Source organism: Eriocheir sinensis, chromosome 24 (genome assembly GCF_024679095.1).
Source record: "Eriocheir sinensis breed Jianghai 21 chromosome 24, ASM2467909v1, whole genome shotgun sequence".
NCBI classification, from domain to species: domain Eukaryota; kingdom Metazoa; phylum Arthropoda; class Malacostraca; order Decapoda; family Varunidae; genus Eriocheir; species Eriocheir sinensis.
Genome location: NC_066532.1, coordinates 19,776,047 through 19,790,971, shown reverse-complemented (window position 1 = coordinate 19,790,971; position 14,925 = coordinate 19,776,047). Strand labels below are relative to the sequence as shown.

General features: G+C 39.5%; 2 protein-coding genes across 2 annotated transcripts in view; both read right to left on the bottom strand.

Annotated features, from left to right (window-relative positions):
• Positions 1-3,735: 3,735 nt before the first annotated feature.
• Positions 3,736-10,208, bottom strand: LOC127003066 (mitochondrial inner membrane protease subunit 1-like). Its single transcript, XM_050869477.1, has 4 exons — positions 10,047-10,208; positions 8,669-8,892; positions 6,816-7,013; positions 3,736-5,516 (listed from the first exon to the last, which is right to left on the bottom strand). Exons 2-4 carry the CDS (start codon positions 8,795-8,797, stop codon positions 5,268-5,270), a joined length of 576 nt encoding a protein of 191 aa, XP_050725434.1. The 5' UTR covers positions 8,798-8,892; positions 10,047-10,208; the 3' UTR covers positions 3,736-5,267.
• A 2,366-nt stretch (positions 10,209-12,574) lies between these two features.
• The window catches only part of LOC127003167 (myb-like protein X), a 2,593-nt gene continuing 242 nt past the window's right edge, over positions 12,575-14,925 (bottom strand). Inside the window, exons 2-4 of the mRNA XM_050869556.1 lie at positions 14,319-14,486; positions 13,226-13,673; positions 12,575-12,586 (exon numbers count right to left, since the gene is read on the bottom strand). Coding sequence (XP_050725513.1) covers positions 12,575-12,586; positions 13,226-13,673; positions 14,319-14,486 — 628 coding nt within the window. The remainder of the gene's footprint in view (positions 12,587-13,225; positions 13,674-14,318; positions 14,487-14,925) is intronic.

The following is a 14,925-nucleotide window of genomic DNA, read 5'->3' as shown; positions in this document are numbered from 1 at the left end:
TTTTCCTCCATTATCTAGACTTATTTACCCCTTCGTAGGCCTAGTAAATGTTATATGGCTATCGTAAAAGACATAGAGGAGGGTAGTATACGTTGACAGTCCATATATTTAATGATTTTAGCGGAAATCAAGAAACTATTTTACATTTGTTTAGACGTGAACGGGAGACATGGTGATAAATGCCAGCTAGTAATTTCGCTTTCTGGCCCTGTATTAATTTTCTAAGGCTATTTAAAGGCCCATATGAGATTAATTATGCATATTAATTCTATTTTTATATATTGAAAGGCATAGTAGCTCTTGAATATCCGTAAATAGGTATAATAATTGACTTCATAACACTAGCTGGTCAAACTAATAAATGAGCACTGCTTTCCGCGTATGTAAACAAAACATAAATACGCTTCTATGACCCCTAAAAAACATCGTAATTGACTCAATATTTGTAGTTATGTCTTTTTAAGTGGCTGAAGGGAGTCTTTGAGGCTTTATAAAGGGATACAGGGCGGTGGGTGACTTCTGTTTCCGTCAACATCGGGACAAAAATCAAAGTCGCGGGAAATATATTTAAATAACAAATAAATAACACAACTAATAACAAAACCAAATATACCAAAATACGTAATAAAATATGCCCATTTAAATGACACTAGGCCCAACTTTGTACAACCTAAAACAAGTCCACAAAAAATACAAGTTTCAACCAGACCGTACGTTAGAGAGCCAAACTTATCGCTCAAAACCACAAGAAGAAGAAGAAGAAAAACTGCCCACAAGATGAGGAAGAGGAAGAAATACCCACAAGAGGAGGAGGAAGAGTGAAGATTTAGCTGGTTTTCGAGGCTCAAAATGAATCCAATAGAACTTCATAGCCGGGGTTGTTGCGCGGAGCCAGAGCAGAGGAGAGGAGGGGAAGCGGAGGCCAGGCGGGGAGGGGAGCAGCAGGGCAGGGAAGGGTGGCCGGGGAGGGGGGTGAGCTTGCCTGGGAAGGGCGAGACGAGGCGGCTGGGGGAGGTCCGCCCGAGTAGTACACTTATTTGACAAGGCTTTCGTAGGAGTTTGGGGCATTTCCAGGGGTAGTTTTATGACCCTGGTGGTAGTTTGCCCTTTTCTCTGTACTATGAACCTAGAAAACACTTATGAAAACCCGATTAATCTCCTCTAGGGTCATATTACTTAAACATTTCGTCACCCAAGTTTACATATTTGACAAGGCTTTCGTATGAGTTTGGGGCATTTCCAGGGGTAGCTTTATGACCCTGGTGGTAGTTTGCCCTTTTTTCTGTACTATGAACCTAGAAAACACTTATGAAAACCCGATTAATCTCCTCTAGGATCATATTACTTAAACATTTCGTCACGCAATTTTACATATTTGACAAGGCTTTCATAGGAGTTTGGGGCATTTCCAGGGGTAGTTTTATGACCCTGGGGGTAGTGTGACCTTTCCTCTGTACCGTGAACCTAAGGAAACACTCATGTGAACCCGATTAATCTCCTTTTTGGTCTTTGAAAATAGTTGATGTGAGAGGCTGAGGAAGCATCTGCGTCTGAGAACACGTATTTGACAATGCTTTCGTAGGAGTTTGGGGCATTTCCAGGGGTAGTTTTATGACCCTGGGGGTAGAGTGACCCTTCTTCTGTACCATACATGAGCCTAAATAAAACACCCATTAGAACAAGACTGATCCCCTCTCTGACGTAGGCTACCTTATAAACAGCCGATTTGAGAAGTGTCTTATATAATACCGACGTAGCTGGACACAGACATAGCAAAGACCTTTCAAATAACATCCTTTTGCTCCTTGATAATATACAGACGAGCCAGGGAAGAAAATAAAGAGAAAAGGGGATAAAATAACAAGACTTCCACCTTCAGTCCTCCATATGCCTATTTCTCGCAGTCTCCCTCTCAATGGCTATCACTAACTGCGCTATTTTGCTTACATATATTTACACACTATTAAAGACTGGGTACTGGGATTGGGTACTTGGCAGACTGGGTACTGGGCAAGCTGGGTACTGGGCTGACTGGGTAGTAAGACTGGGTACTGGGCAGACTGGGTACTGGGAACAAACTGGGTACAGGGTAAGTCTGGGTACTGGGCAGACTGGGGACAGACTGGGTACTGGGGCCAAACTGGGTACTAAGACTGAGTACTAGGCAGACTGGGTACTGGGGAGACTGGGTATAGGACAGACTGGGTGCTGGGCATGGCTGGGTACTGGGGGACCAACATACCAGAGGGAAAGCTGAAGTCCCCCTATGTGAGCTTTCCCCATAGATAAATTAAGTAGTGATATTTTCTTGGTAATTATTTGATAGAAAGATTATGGTTAAATTAGTGTACAGGGAAGTGTCTTGATATGGTAAAAAATACTTAATAAAACAATAACTTAGTACCTTCATATGCAGTCTCTTAGCTTTGACAGTGATGAAATATTAAAAAGATGTTAGTATGATGCTGAAAGTAACAATATAACTCCAGTCTTGATATAGAAAGCTTGTGTGAAAATGAATATAATAACAGGCACCTTATATTCAGTCTCTAAGCTATGGCAGTGATGAAATATTAAAAAGATATTAGTATGATGCTCAAAGTAACAATGTAACTCCAGTCTTGATATGGAAAGTTTGTGTGAAAATGAATATAACTTAGACACCATATATGCAGACTCTTAGCTATGGCAGTGACGAGATATTAAAAAGATGTTAGTATGATGCTGAAAGTAACAATATAACTCCAGCCTTGATATAGAAAGCATGTGTGAAAATTAATATTATAACTCAGACATATTATATTCAGCCTCTTAAGTGATATTAGTGATGAGATCTTGAAATTATGTTGTCAGTTTGATGCTAAAAGGAAGATTAGGATAGCAATATTATTTAGGGAAGTCTCTTGATATGGGAAACTTGTAAAAATAGTGAATAAGTAGAGTAAATGAGGTTGAATGTATGTTGCATGAGTAAAAATAATGTGTAGATTAAATAAACATGTTATGAACTTGTTGCTATAAACATTGTAGTTGAAATGTTTGTTTGAAAGTGTCTTAACATTTTAAATATATGTAAAAATAATGAAAAATATATTGACAGGGAAATTGAAACCTGGTATATTTATGTCAACCTTTCTATTTCATTTACTGTGTAGTTAAAACTTGTACACACACACACACACACACACACACACACACACACACACACACACACACACTTTTTTATCTAAGCCAAAAATAACAAAAAAATATGATGTCTTTCACTATATAATTGCATAGTCTTGTACATCAGCAATACCAATAATAATAATAGTAACAATAATAATAATAATAATACAGTCGTCCCTCAAATAGTACGGTTTCCGATAGTTTGGTTTCGGTTTTATGTGGATTTTCATAGAGGATTTTTTTAGGATTTTTAAATTTCTCGATGAGCAGGAAATTTAAAAATCCTTAAAATATCTTCTATGACGATATGTATAAAAAAGAAACCGAACTATTGGAAACCGTACTATTTGAGGGACGACTGTAATAATAATAATAATAATAATAATAATAATAATAATAATAATAATAATAATAATAATAATAATAATAATAATAATAATTAGTAACCAAACCTTCCAGCACATCACATCATAAATCACTTTCAACACCACTTTCAACTCTACACATCTTTCTCTATCAACAAATTTCATCTATACATCATTAGTTAACCTTAATTTTCTTTCTTACAGACATCTTTTAACCCGTCCGCTGCGATTGGCACGGATTTGGCTTTCACTGGTAACCTGGAAACACACACTCCCAGGTCTTTCTCTGCCTCTGTGGTGGATAGTGGAGTGTTTCCCATGAGGTATTTGTGTGCTGGATATCCCCTCCCAAGGACTTTACATTTTTCTTCATTGAATTGTAGCAGATATTTTTTGGTCCATTCCTGTAGCTTGGTGAGGTCTTCTGGTAAGAAATCTGCAGTCACTAGGTTAACAGCAAACCCCAAACTGTTTCCAAGTATTGATTTCCTCTTCATCAACACAGACCCCTTTTATATTCTTCTTTATTTTCCTCTCTTAAATGTCAATATCTCTTTTATTTTTCCTATCCATATCTGCTAATTGTGGGGACTCTATTTAGGTCTATATCAATTTTAGTTAGTTTAGTTTAGTCTCCCTTGTTGGTGCCATTTCAATCATAATAATAATAATAATAATAATAATAATAATAATAATAATAATAATAATAAGTATAATAACAACACTAGTCTCATCCCCTAAGCAATACACACACACAGCAACACACTACTTCAACACTACACATCACAGGCTACTCCTATTATTATAAGCAATACTCACTCTATGCAACACTTTGGAACACTGCAACACTCTCCTCACAATAGGTTATGACTCCTCCTATTACAAGCAATACTTGCTCCATGCAACACTTTGGAACACTGCAATACTCTTCTCGCAATAGGTTATGACTCCTCCTATTACAAGCAATACTCGCTCCATGCAACACTTTGGAACACTGCAATACTCTCCTCGGAAAAGCTAAGGACTCCACCTATTAGAAGCAAAACTCTCTCCATGCAACAGTTCGGAACATTGCAACACTCCTCGGAAAAGGTTTTGACTCCTAATATAAGCAATACTCGCTCCATGCAACACTTCGACTTCGGAACACTGCAACACTCTCCTCGGAAAAGCTAAGGACTCCACCTATTATGATAAGCAATACTCACTCCATGCAACACTCGCATCGGACAAGCTTAGGACAGCAACACTGCGGCACGGCTACTTAACGGACCAAGTGTTTTTTTATTTTATTTAAGTGAGACCTTCATTATTTTTATTATCCAGTTTTTTTTCCTTATTCAATCTCATATTTTTTTGTATTTTATTAATATTTTCTTTCTTCTTGCATTTTCTTCTTATTTCTATTTCCTCCTTTCTCAAATTTTCTTTGCACTTTCCTCATAAATATTTGCTTTTGCCTCGTATATTTTTCTTTCTTTTATTTTCATTACAAGACAAGATGTTCGATCACAGTCCTGAGATCAACGCACACACACACACACACACACACACACATACACACACACACACTTAGCTTATAAAAACACCTTATGTACAATATATACAAGATCTTTCCATGCATGAAAAATCTAAGTACATGTATTGTGTAAGCTACCAACCAGTTTTAAGTCCAGTATTTTCTATTTTTTCTTTACTTCTATGGCTTGAACTCATTAATTAACACACATATCATCATTGTGAAGAAGAAGATGAAGAAGAAGACATCGAGGAAGGAGAGGAGGACGAGGAAGGCCCTGACGACCCCACCGAATGAGCTGAGTGGGTGGAGTGAGACGAGTGTAACTTGCCGAGCTCCGAGAGAGGCCACACCCTGAACACGGCCCGACCTCGGATCAGCCCGGCAGGAACTGAACCGAAATTGCGCGAGTCGGTTGAGTTGCGCTGGTTGTCGCCCTCCAGCCAAACGTGACCCTTGGGAACCTGTGGCAGAAGAGTGAGATTAGCGTGTGTTAGGCTATGGATTTGATGTTGAAGATGTTTAGTACTGATTAGGTTAGGTTAAGTTAGGAGGAGGAGGAAAAGAAGATAAGAAGAGGAAATTCATTCATTTTTATCATACATATTTATCATTATTTGGGAGCGGCAAGTAGCGGGCTTTTTTTTTTTTTTTCACCTTTTTTGTTGCTCTTGAGTCGTTTTCTTTGATGGGGTAAAAAACTATTTATCTCTTTCCTGATCATAGAAGAGAGAGGTAAAAAATTATGAGTCAAGGGAAAGGAGGAGAAAGGGAGGTGAAAGAAAGGAGAGAAAAGGAAACAAAATATAAGAGATAAAAAGATAGCTATGTGTGTTGAGGAAGAGATTTTTTTTTTTTTTACAACAAAGGAGACAGCTCAAGGGCACACAAAAAAAGAAACCAATAATAAAAAAAAAAGCCCGCTACTCGCTGCTCCAGATGGAATGATAATAATGATGAAAATGGATGATGATGAAATAATAAAAAAAGAAAAAATGAACCCTTGGGAGCCTGTGGCAGAGAGGTTAGATATTTTTTTTTTTACAGCAAAGGAGACAGTTCAAGGGCAAAAAAACAACAAAAAAAGACAACAATGAGAAAAAAAGCCTGCTATTCACTGCTCCTGAGATTAGCATTCACTGATGACATAATACATAAATAATAAAAATAATGGAGTAAATAAAACACACATTAAAAAGTACTGGGTTGGTAAAGCAGGCGAGAGTGAATGATAAAAGATTAAAATAAAAGGATATGAAATAAATAGAACTGTAGTACCGGTATAAAGTCGTCCCTCAAATAGTATGGTTTCCAGTAGTTCAGTTTTGCTTTTATGTGGATTTTCTAAGAAGATTTTTTAGGATTTTTAAATTTCCCGACGAGCAGGAAATTTAAAAATCCTAAAAGATCTTTTATGACAATCCGTATAAAACCAAAACCGAACTATTGGAAACCGTACTATTTGAGGGACTGTAAATATATAATAAAAAATAAATAAAATACTAAATGAATAAATAATAAAGGAAGAAAGAAAGAACAAAGGAAACAAAGCCTAACCAAACCCGACCTTCCCCTCGAGTACTTAACCTAACTTAAATAATGAAAAATAAAAAAATAAAAAAATAAATAAATAAATTAATCCTAACCTAACCAATGATAAATAAATAACTAAAGAAATTAATCCTAACCTAACCAATGATAAATAAATAAGTAAATAAATAAAGCTTCACCTAACCTAACCTATCCTCTCCTTGGGTCCTTACGTAGTGTGTCTTGAAGCCATCCTTGACCCTGTCCCCCTCCAGGCCAATGACACGCTTACAGATGTGGTGGTGTGGGTTGGCCGGGGAGCGCGCGATGATCACGTCACCGCGGCTGATGCGGTGGAGGCGAGGTGTGATGTGCTCCGTCAAGATCACGTCCTCAGAGAAGATGGTCGGCTCCATGGATGGACCGCGGCACTGGGGAAGGGAGAGTGTTATTATTCTTTTTATTATTCACAGAGACTATATAATTAGAAATTCCTAAAGAGCTCCTTTGAATTTTATTAGCGAGGATACCACATATGTTTTCAACATAACTAAGTGATACGAAAATTCCCTTTTGTCTGCAGTGGTAGCAAAATCATTTACATAAATATATATATTTTAGCTAACTCTCAGTCTCATTATCTAAATACAACTCATTACAAAGAAGGAGGAGGAGAGTTACAGTGTCTCATTTACATAAATATATATAGTTTAGCTTACTCTCAGTCTCATTATCTAAATACAACTCATTACAAAGAAGGAGGAAAGCTACAGAGTCTCATGATATTTTTTTTACAACACACAAAAGTCTTATTAACTTTTTTTTTTTTTTTTTTTTTACATCAAAGGAGACAGCTCAAGGGCACAAAAAAGTAAACATTAATAAAAAATAAAAAAAAAGCCCGCTACTCGCTGCTCCTAAAAAGAAACCAAAGAGGTGGCGAAAGATAAGTCAGTTTGGGAGGAGTGTCCTGATCCCCTCCTCTTGAAAGAGTTCAAGTCGTAGGCAGGAGGAAATACAGATGAAGGAAGATTGTTTCAGAGTTTTCCAGCGTGAGGGATGAAAGAGTGAAGATGCTGGTTAACTCTTACATAAGGGGTTTGGACAGTATAGGGATGAGCATGAGTAGAAAGTCGAGTGCAGCGGGGCCGCGGGAGGGGGGGAGGCATGCAGTTAGCAAGTTCAGAAGAGCAGTCAGCGTGGAAATATCGATAGAAGATAGAAAGAGAGGCAACATTGGTAGGAATTGATGAGGTAGAAGACTAGAAGTATGAGGAGGAGAGCTGATGAGACGAAGAGCCTTTGCCTCCACTCTGTCCAGAAGAGCTGTGTGGTGGAGCCCCCAACATGAGATGCATACTCCATACGAGGCGGACAAGGCCCTGTATATGGACAGCAACTGTGCAGGGAGAAGAACTGGCGGAGGCAGTGCAGAACGCCCAGCCTCGAGGAAGCTGATTTAGTAAGAGATGAGATATGAAGTTTCCAGTTGAGATTTTGAGTTAAGGATAGACCGAGGATGTTTAGTGTTGAGGAAGGTGATAGCTGGGTGTTGTCAAAGAATAGGGGATAGTTGTTTGGAAGATTGTGTCGAGTGGATAGGTGGAGAAACTGTGTTTTTGAGGCGTTGAAGGACACCAGGTTCTTCTTGCCCCAATCGGAAATAATAGTAAGGTCTGAGGCTAAGCGTTCTGCAGCCTCCAGCCTTGAGTCGTTAAGTTCCTGAAGGGTGGGTCTTCTATTAAAAGAAGTTGAATAATGCAGAGTGGAATCATCGGCGTAGGAATGGATAGGACAGTTCGTTTTGGAAAGAAGATCATCAATGAACAACAGAAAAAGAGTGGAAGATAGGACAGAACCCTGTGGGACACCACTGTTAATAGATTTAGGGGAAGAACAGTGACCGTCTACCACGGCAGAAATAGAACGGTCAGAAAGGAAACTGGAGATAAAGGTACAGAGAGAAGGATACTGCAGTGGAAACTTAAACTTAGTCATGTAACCTTTGGGATGCAGTGGTTAGCATGCATAGCTATGAATTCACAGGCCTGGGTAATAATAACAATAATAATAATCTGTCACTCACCACAACAAAATCTCCGACAAACTCCAGTGTGCAGTGAGCGATACACCCATACTGAACCATGTACCCGGCCACCCCCAGCCACCGCCCAAGGTAGCTGTACAGGCGCCTGGTGCTGGCGGCGCTGCTCATGGTGCTGGCGGTGGTGCTAGAGGTGGTGGTGCTGGTGTGTGGTGGTGAGGGGTGTTGGTGTTGGGTTCATGACACCTCCGGCCTCCATGGTGTGTCTGGGGAAGGTTATAAAAGGTTAGAAATGTAAATATTGTTATAGTGCCAGGAAAATGGATCGAAAGAGTGAATAAATATTGAAGGAAAAGGTTAGAAAAGTGGATAAATATTGAAGAGCGTGAGTTGGAGTATAATATAGTTAAGTAGAAGTCAAGGAAATGTAAATATAGGTTATGCTTTCAAGATTTTGTGACTGGAATGTAAAATAAAAGGAAAATACATCAACAGAATAAGAGTTGGAATATTAAAGAAAATGTTAAAGATGTGGGAACAATAGTTTATCTATATAGATCACTGGATTAACCTGAATACACTGAGGGATAAACAATATGGAATACATGTCCCTTGTGCTTCACAGACCACGCCTACTCCTCCTGCATACTGACCCTTTCTCTTGCCTCTCCTTCCTGCCTTCTCCTCTGCCAATGATTTTCCTTCACCTATCTCTTCCTTCTCTTGCCTTTTGACATATTTCTCCATCGTTCCTTATCCTCTCCTCCAATGATTCACAAAGAGAGGTGCCAATGCATTGGCCTGCAGACACTGGAGAACAGGAGAACCAGCGGTGACTTGATCAAAACCTACAAGCTCATCCATACCCCAGCGGAACACCAATAATTTGAGAGGTCACTCCTTGAAGCTCTCCAAACCTGACCACTGGTAGACAACATTGAAAGGAAATTGGGTTGCCATTAGTCATTGACAATGGAACGCACTCCCCAAGTGTTGTAGCTGCCTCAGCAATTGCCACATTCAAAGATTGGTATGAGACACACTGGACTATTGAACTGCCCTGGCTGACATGTCTTAAGAGGCGGGGAACATTACAACAAGTCACTCCTTAAATATCCACTATCTGTTCAAAAGCAAGCACCTTTCTTACCTGTCTAATTCTTGCCTTGGTGTCCAGAAACTAACCCTTTCTAAAACAAAGCTTGACCCGTTTCTGTCCATCTGCCCGTTACATAATCAGGTCACGGACTCACTTTCTCACCTGGGACACTAATTACCCCTTCATATACCTTGCCAATCACCTCATTTGTAAGAATGTATAAGAAAAAGGCTAAATACACATCACTTAAGGAAAATAATATCCCTCTTTGTACCTTATCTGTGACTAAGAAGACACAAACCACTTATTTCTCCCTCTTACCTCGTCTCCAGAGCTGTTGTTTCTTGTTTTATGTCTTCCTTATTCTTATTTCTTCTAGTTGTATCTCTTTATCCATCTTCAGAGAGTTAGATAACTATATATTTTGATGATTACTGACGCCTTGTGTGTCCCTCAGCTGGTCTTGTTTACACCCGGTCAGCTGATGAGGGTAGACTAAGATAAATTAAATAATACACCAACTCAATTTTTTTTTCCCCTATTTTACGGTCTCCAGGGCTGTTTGGGGGTGTCATTTCGTGTTATATGGGTAGTTAGTTCTTTTTTCTTTTATTTCTATCTACTTGCCATTCTTCTAAGCGTCGAAATTAAGAAACATTTGAAGATTATTGAAGGTTTGTGTCAGCTGATGAGGGTAAACTAAATTAAATTAAATAATAAGTCGAAACTTATTTTTTCCTATTTTAACCATCTCCAGGGATGTTTTAAGGTGTTATTTCTTATTATCTGTGTTGCTAATTCTTTTTTCTTTTATATCTATCTATTCATCCTTCTTCTAAGCGTCGGGGTTAAGAAATATTTGAAGATTACTGAAGGCTTGTGTCAAGTCATGAGGGTAGACTAAACAAAATTAAATAATATATCGAAACTTATTTTTTTCCTATTCTAACCGTCTCCATTGCTGTTTTAAGGTGTTATTTCTTACTATCTGTGTTGCTAGTTCTTTTTTCTTTTTTATCTATCTATTCATCCTTCTTCTAAGCGTCGGGGTTAAGAAATATTTGAAGATTACTGAAGGGTTGTGTCAGCTGATGAGGGTACACTAAACTAAATTAAATAATAAATCAAACCTCCTATTTTTCCCTATTTTACCGTCCCCAGGGCTGTTTTAAGGTGTTATCTCTTACTGTCTGTGTCGCTATTTTTATATTTCTTGTATTTGTAACTATTCACTCACCTTTAAAGAGCTAGATAAGCATGTATTTTTGAAGATTATTGAAGATTTTTGTCTCAGCTGGTCTTCTAAATAAATAAATGAATGAATAAATAAATAAATAAACTAATAAGTAAATCCCGCTGTCCTATAAATTAATGAGTGGTCAAAAGAGAGGTCAATAACGGAGCCAGAAGAGAGGTCAAACTAACTAACTAACTAACTAACTCTAACTAACTAAATGGATAAGTAAATAAATAAATAAAGCCCACTAATCACTTCTCCAATAAAGAAGAAAATTATGAGATGGTGTAGAGAGGTCATGGCGCAGTTTCTAGAGGTCAATTCATATCACACTCATTATTATTTATGGAGTGATTTGATTTTTTATCGTCCACTGAATTTATTACAGGAAATACATAATAAATGGAGCTTTGTTTTGAGAGTATTTGAGGGAACTCGTTGTCAGCGTCTAAACAAAGTGACGGTCCCGCCCTCAGGAGTCAAAATCGAAGTGTCATGTCGACTCAGTTCATATTTTTTGGTGTTTTCTCCTTTATTACCGTTCCCAGCGATCCTACGTGAGAGGTGAGAAGACTTAAGGTGTTTGTGGTCATTTATGAAGGAGTATAGTGTGGTGACTCTCTTGTATCATGTGTAAGAGAAGGAAATATATCGAAGTGTCATGTCGAGTCAGTTTTATTTTTTTGGTGTTTTCTCCTTTATTACCATTCCCAGCGATCCTACGTGAGAGGTGAGAAGACTTAAGGTGTTTGTGGTCATTTATGAAGGAGTATAGTGTGGTGGCTCTCTTGTATCATGTGTACGAGGAGGAAATACATGATGAACAGGTGGCGACCCTTGCATAAGACCCCATTTAAATTTTCTTATTTTCTCCTTTATTACCATTCACAGCGATCCTATATATTAAATGTGAGCAGACTTAAGGCGTTTGTGGTCAGTTATGAAGAAGTACAGTGTGGTGATTTCCTTGTATCATGTGTATAGTCAGTAAAATAAGTGTGTGAGTGACGGATGGCTAGCCTTGCATAACAGTACCGTACTAAGGCGTACATCATATTTTCTTTTATTAATGGCCATAGCGATCCTATATTAAAGGTGAGAGGTCTTAAGGTGTTAGTGGCCATATATTAATAAGTATAGTGAGCTGACTACTTTGTATTATTATGAAGAGAATGTGCTGTTGTTCATTATAACATTAGTGGTAGATATAAAGGAATGGACGAATGGTTTTAATGAGGGTAGTCTCAATGGGTCACGGGTAATTGATCTGTTATTGAGAAGCAATGACATGTGTGGGGCTGAATAGATAGGAGCGTACCGGGACACAAAAAGATGCTTGCTACTGTGAAAAACTTACTGAAGAGTGTGACATGCAAGGTGTAGAGAATGGTAGGGTGGGTATATACATGTCACTCCGGCCTCCAGTCACTCCGGCCCCCCACCCTAGTTACTCCGGCCCCAAGTCACTCCGGCCCCAAGTCACTCCGGCCCTCCACCCTAGTCACTCCGGCCCTCCACCCTAGACTTGTACCAAATTGAGAGGGTGTGCCTTGTGCTGTTTTCCATTATTTTACGAAAGGCAGAGATATAAAGATGTGGTTTTAATGTGGTTTTAATAGGTCATCTGTGGAGTCAAGATTAAGTTCAAGATCAGAAGTAATGGGCTGTCTATTTATTTGTTTTTATTCCATGTCTATTTCTTTATTTATATGTGTGCTATTTATTTATTTTTTTCTCGCTGTTTAGTTAAAATGATGGATTTCTGTTATTTTTTATTCCTAGATTAAAATTACATAGGAATTACATGTCTTATGCCTAGTAAATTAACATGAATTTGAACTTCGATACAAAAAAATAGATTACACTACTACTACTACTACTACTACTACTACTACTACTACAACAACAATAACAACAACAACATCAAAATCAACAACTTTTACAACAACAACTACTACTACTACTACTACTACTACTTCTACTACTACTACTACTACAGCCAGGGGGGAATATCATCATCGAAGGGGTGGTGGTGGTGGTGGTGGTGGTCGTGGTGGAGGAGGTGGTGGTGGTGGTGGTCGTCTGTGAGTTCATATAAAGAAGAAGAAGAAGAAGAAGAAGAAGAAGAAGAAGAAGAAGAAAAAGAAGAAGAAGAAGGGTCGTAGTGGTAGCCTTCATGTTCCTCCTCCTCCTCCTCCTCCTCCTCATTTTCCTCCTCCTTCCTCTCTTTCTCCTCTTCCTTCTTCGCCTCCTCCTCCTTCGCCTCTTCCTCCTCAGCCTCCTCCGCCTTATCCTTCTTATGTATCCTTGCTAAGTCCTCCTCTTCTTCCTCATCTTCCTTCTTCTTTTCCTCCTCCTCCTCCTCCTCCTCATGTATCCTTGATAAATTTTCCTCTTCCTCTTTCTCTCCCTCCTCTTCCTCTATATCCTCCTCCTCCTCAAGTATTCTTAATTTTTCCTCCTCCTCCTCTTCCTCCTCCTCCTGAAAGCTCCTGTAGTAGTTATCATATTCCTCTTCCTCCTCTTCCTCATCCTCCTCTAACTCCTCCTCCTCCTCCTCCTCTTCCTCTTGCAGGGTCCTGAAGTAGTTGAAGACGCTGAGGGGACATTTGAAGGCGTAGGCGTTGTAGCAGGAATCTGGGTCTTCTTCGTCGCCTACTTCGATAGCTTGTAAGTAATCCTTCAGTATCCCCTTGCCGTTCTCCCGAGGCCTGGGTGGGTGGGAGAGAGGTGGTGGTATTATTATTATTATTATTATTATTATTATTATTATTATTATTATTATTATTATTATTATTATTATTATTATTATTATTAGTAGTAGTAGTAGTAGTAATAGTAACAGCAGTAATAGTTGTAGCTAGGGGATATCGATTAGAAAAAAACTCTAATCTCTCTCTCTCTCTCTCTCTCTCTCTCTCTCTCTCTCTCTCTCTCTCTCTCTCTCTCTCTTTCTTATATCGCCCTAGACACACACACACACACACACAAACACACACACACACACACACACGCCGCTCCTGCTCGTGATCAGGCCGTGGTGAATTACAGACTCCTTCGTAAATAGTATAGGCTTGCAATCACGATTTTAGCACGAGATCAGACCACAGATGACTACCCCGCCTTTCTCTCACATTAGATCGTATATAGTTGACAGTAACGAGTCTAGCACGAGATCAGACCCTTCCTACACCCCCCAACCCCACACTCACGTAAAGAGGATCGTCAGGAGCTCCCCCACGATGGTTCAGTCCTGCTGTATCGGGTTCTTGCGAAGCTCACAGATGAAGAATAAAAGTAGCTCACGAGTATAGCACGAGATCGGACTCTTCCTACACCCCAACACACACACTCACGTAAAGAGCATCGTCAGGAGCTCCCCCACGATAGTCCACTCCTGTATTGGGTTCTTGCGAAGCTCACAGATGAACCTCAACACACAAGCTCGCCCGTCCAGCCCAGGCGAAGCGGAGATGCGAGACTCCGCCGCCCTGTAAACTGAGGCCTGATCGTCGGCGAGGGACCTGCGGGCGAAGAAAAGACGTTAGGTTAGAGCTGTAAGTTAGTGGTCTCAGGTCCATTTAAACGTATCGGGCTCCCATTACGATTGTTTCGCAAGGCCACAGGGAAGATTAACCAGGTTTTCATGGGTGCTTTTCCCGTTCAAGGTGCAGAGGTCGTGTAAAACTATCACCGGCATCACAAAACAGTCCATGATAACCCCAGCAACTTCTACGAGAGGCTTTTCAAACAGGCAAACTTTTCTTTTTCCTTCTCCTTTTCCTCCTCCTTCTCCTTCTCCTTCTCCTCCTCTTCCTTCTCTTCCTCCTCCTCCTCCTCCTATTCTTTTCCCTTACTCTTCCTCCTCCATATTCTCTTACAACCTATCTTCCTCCTCTTCCTCCTTCTTGCCCTTCTCTTTCAACTATTTCTTCTCATCTTTTCACTCCCTCCTCCTCCTCC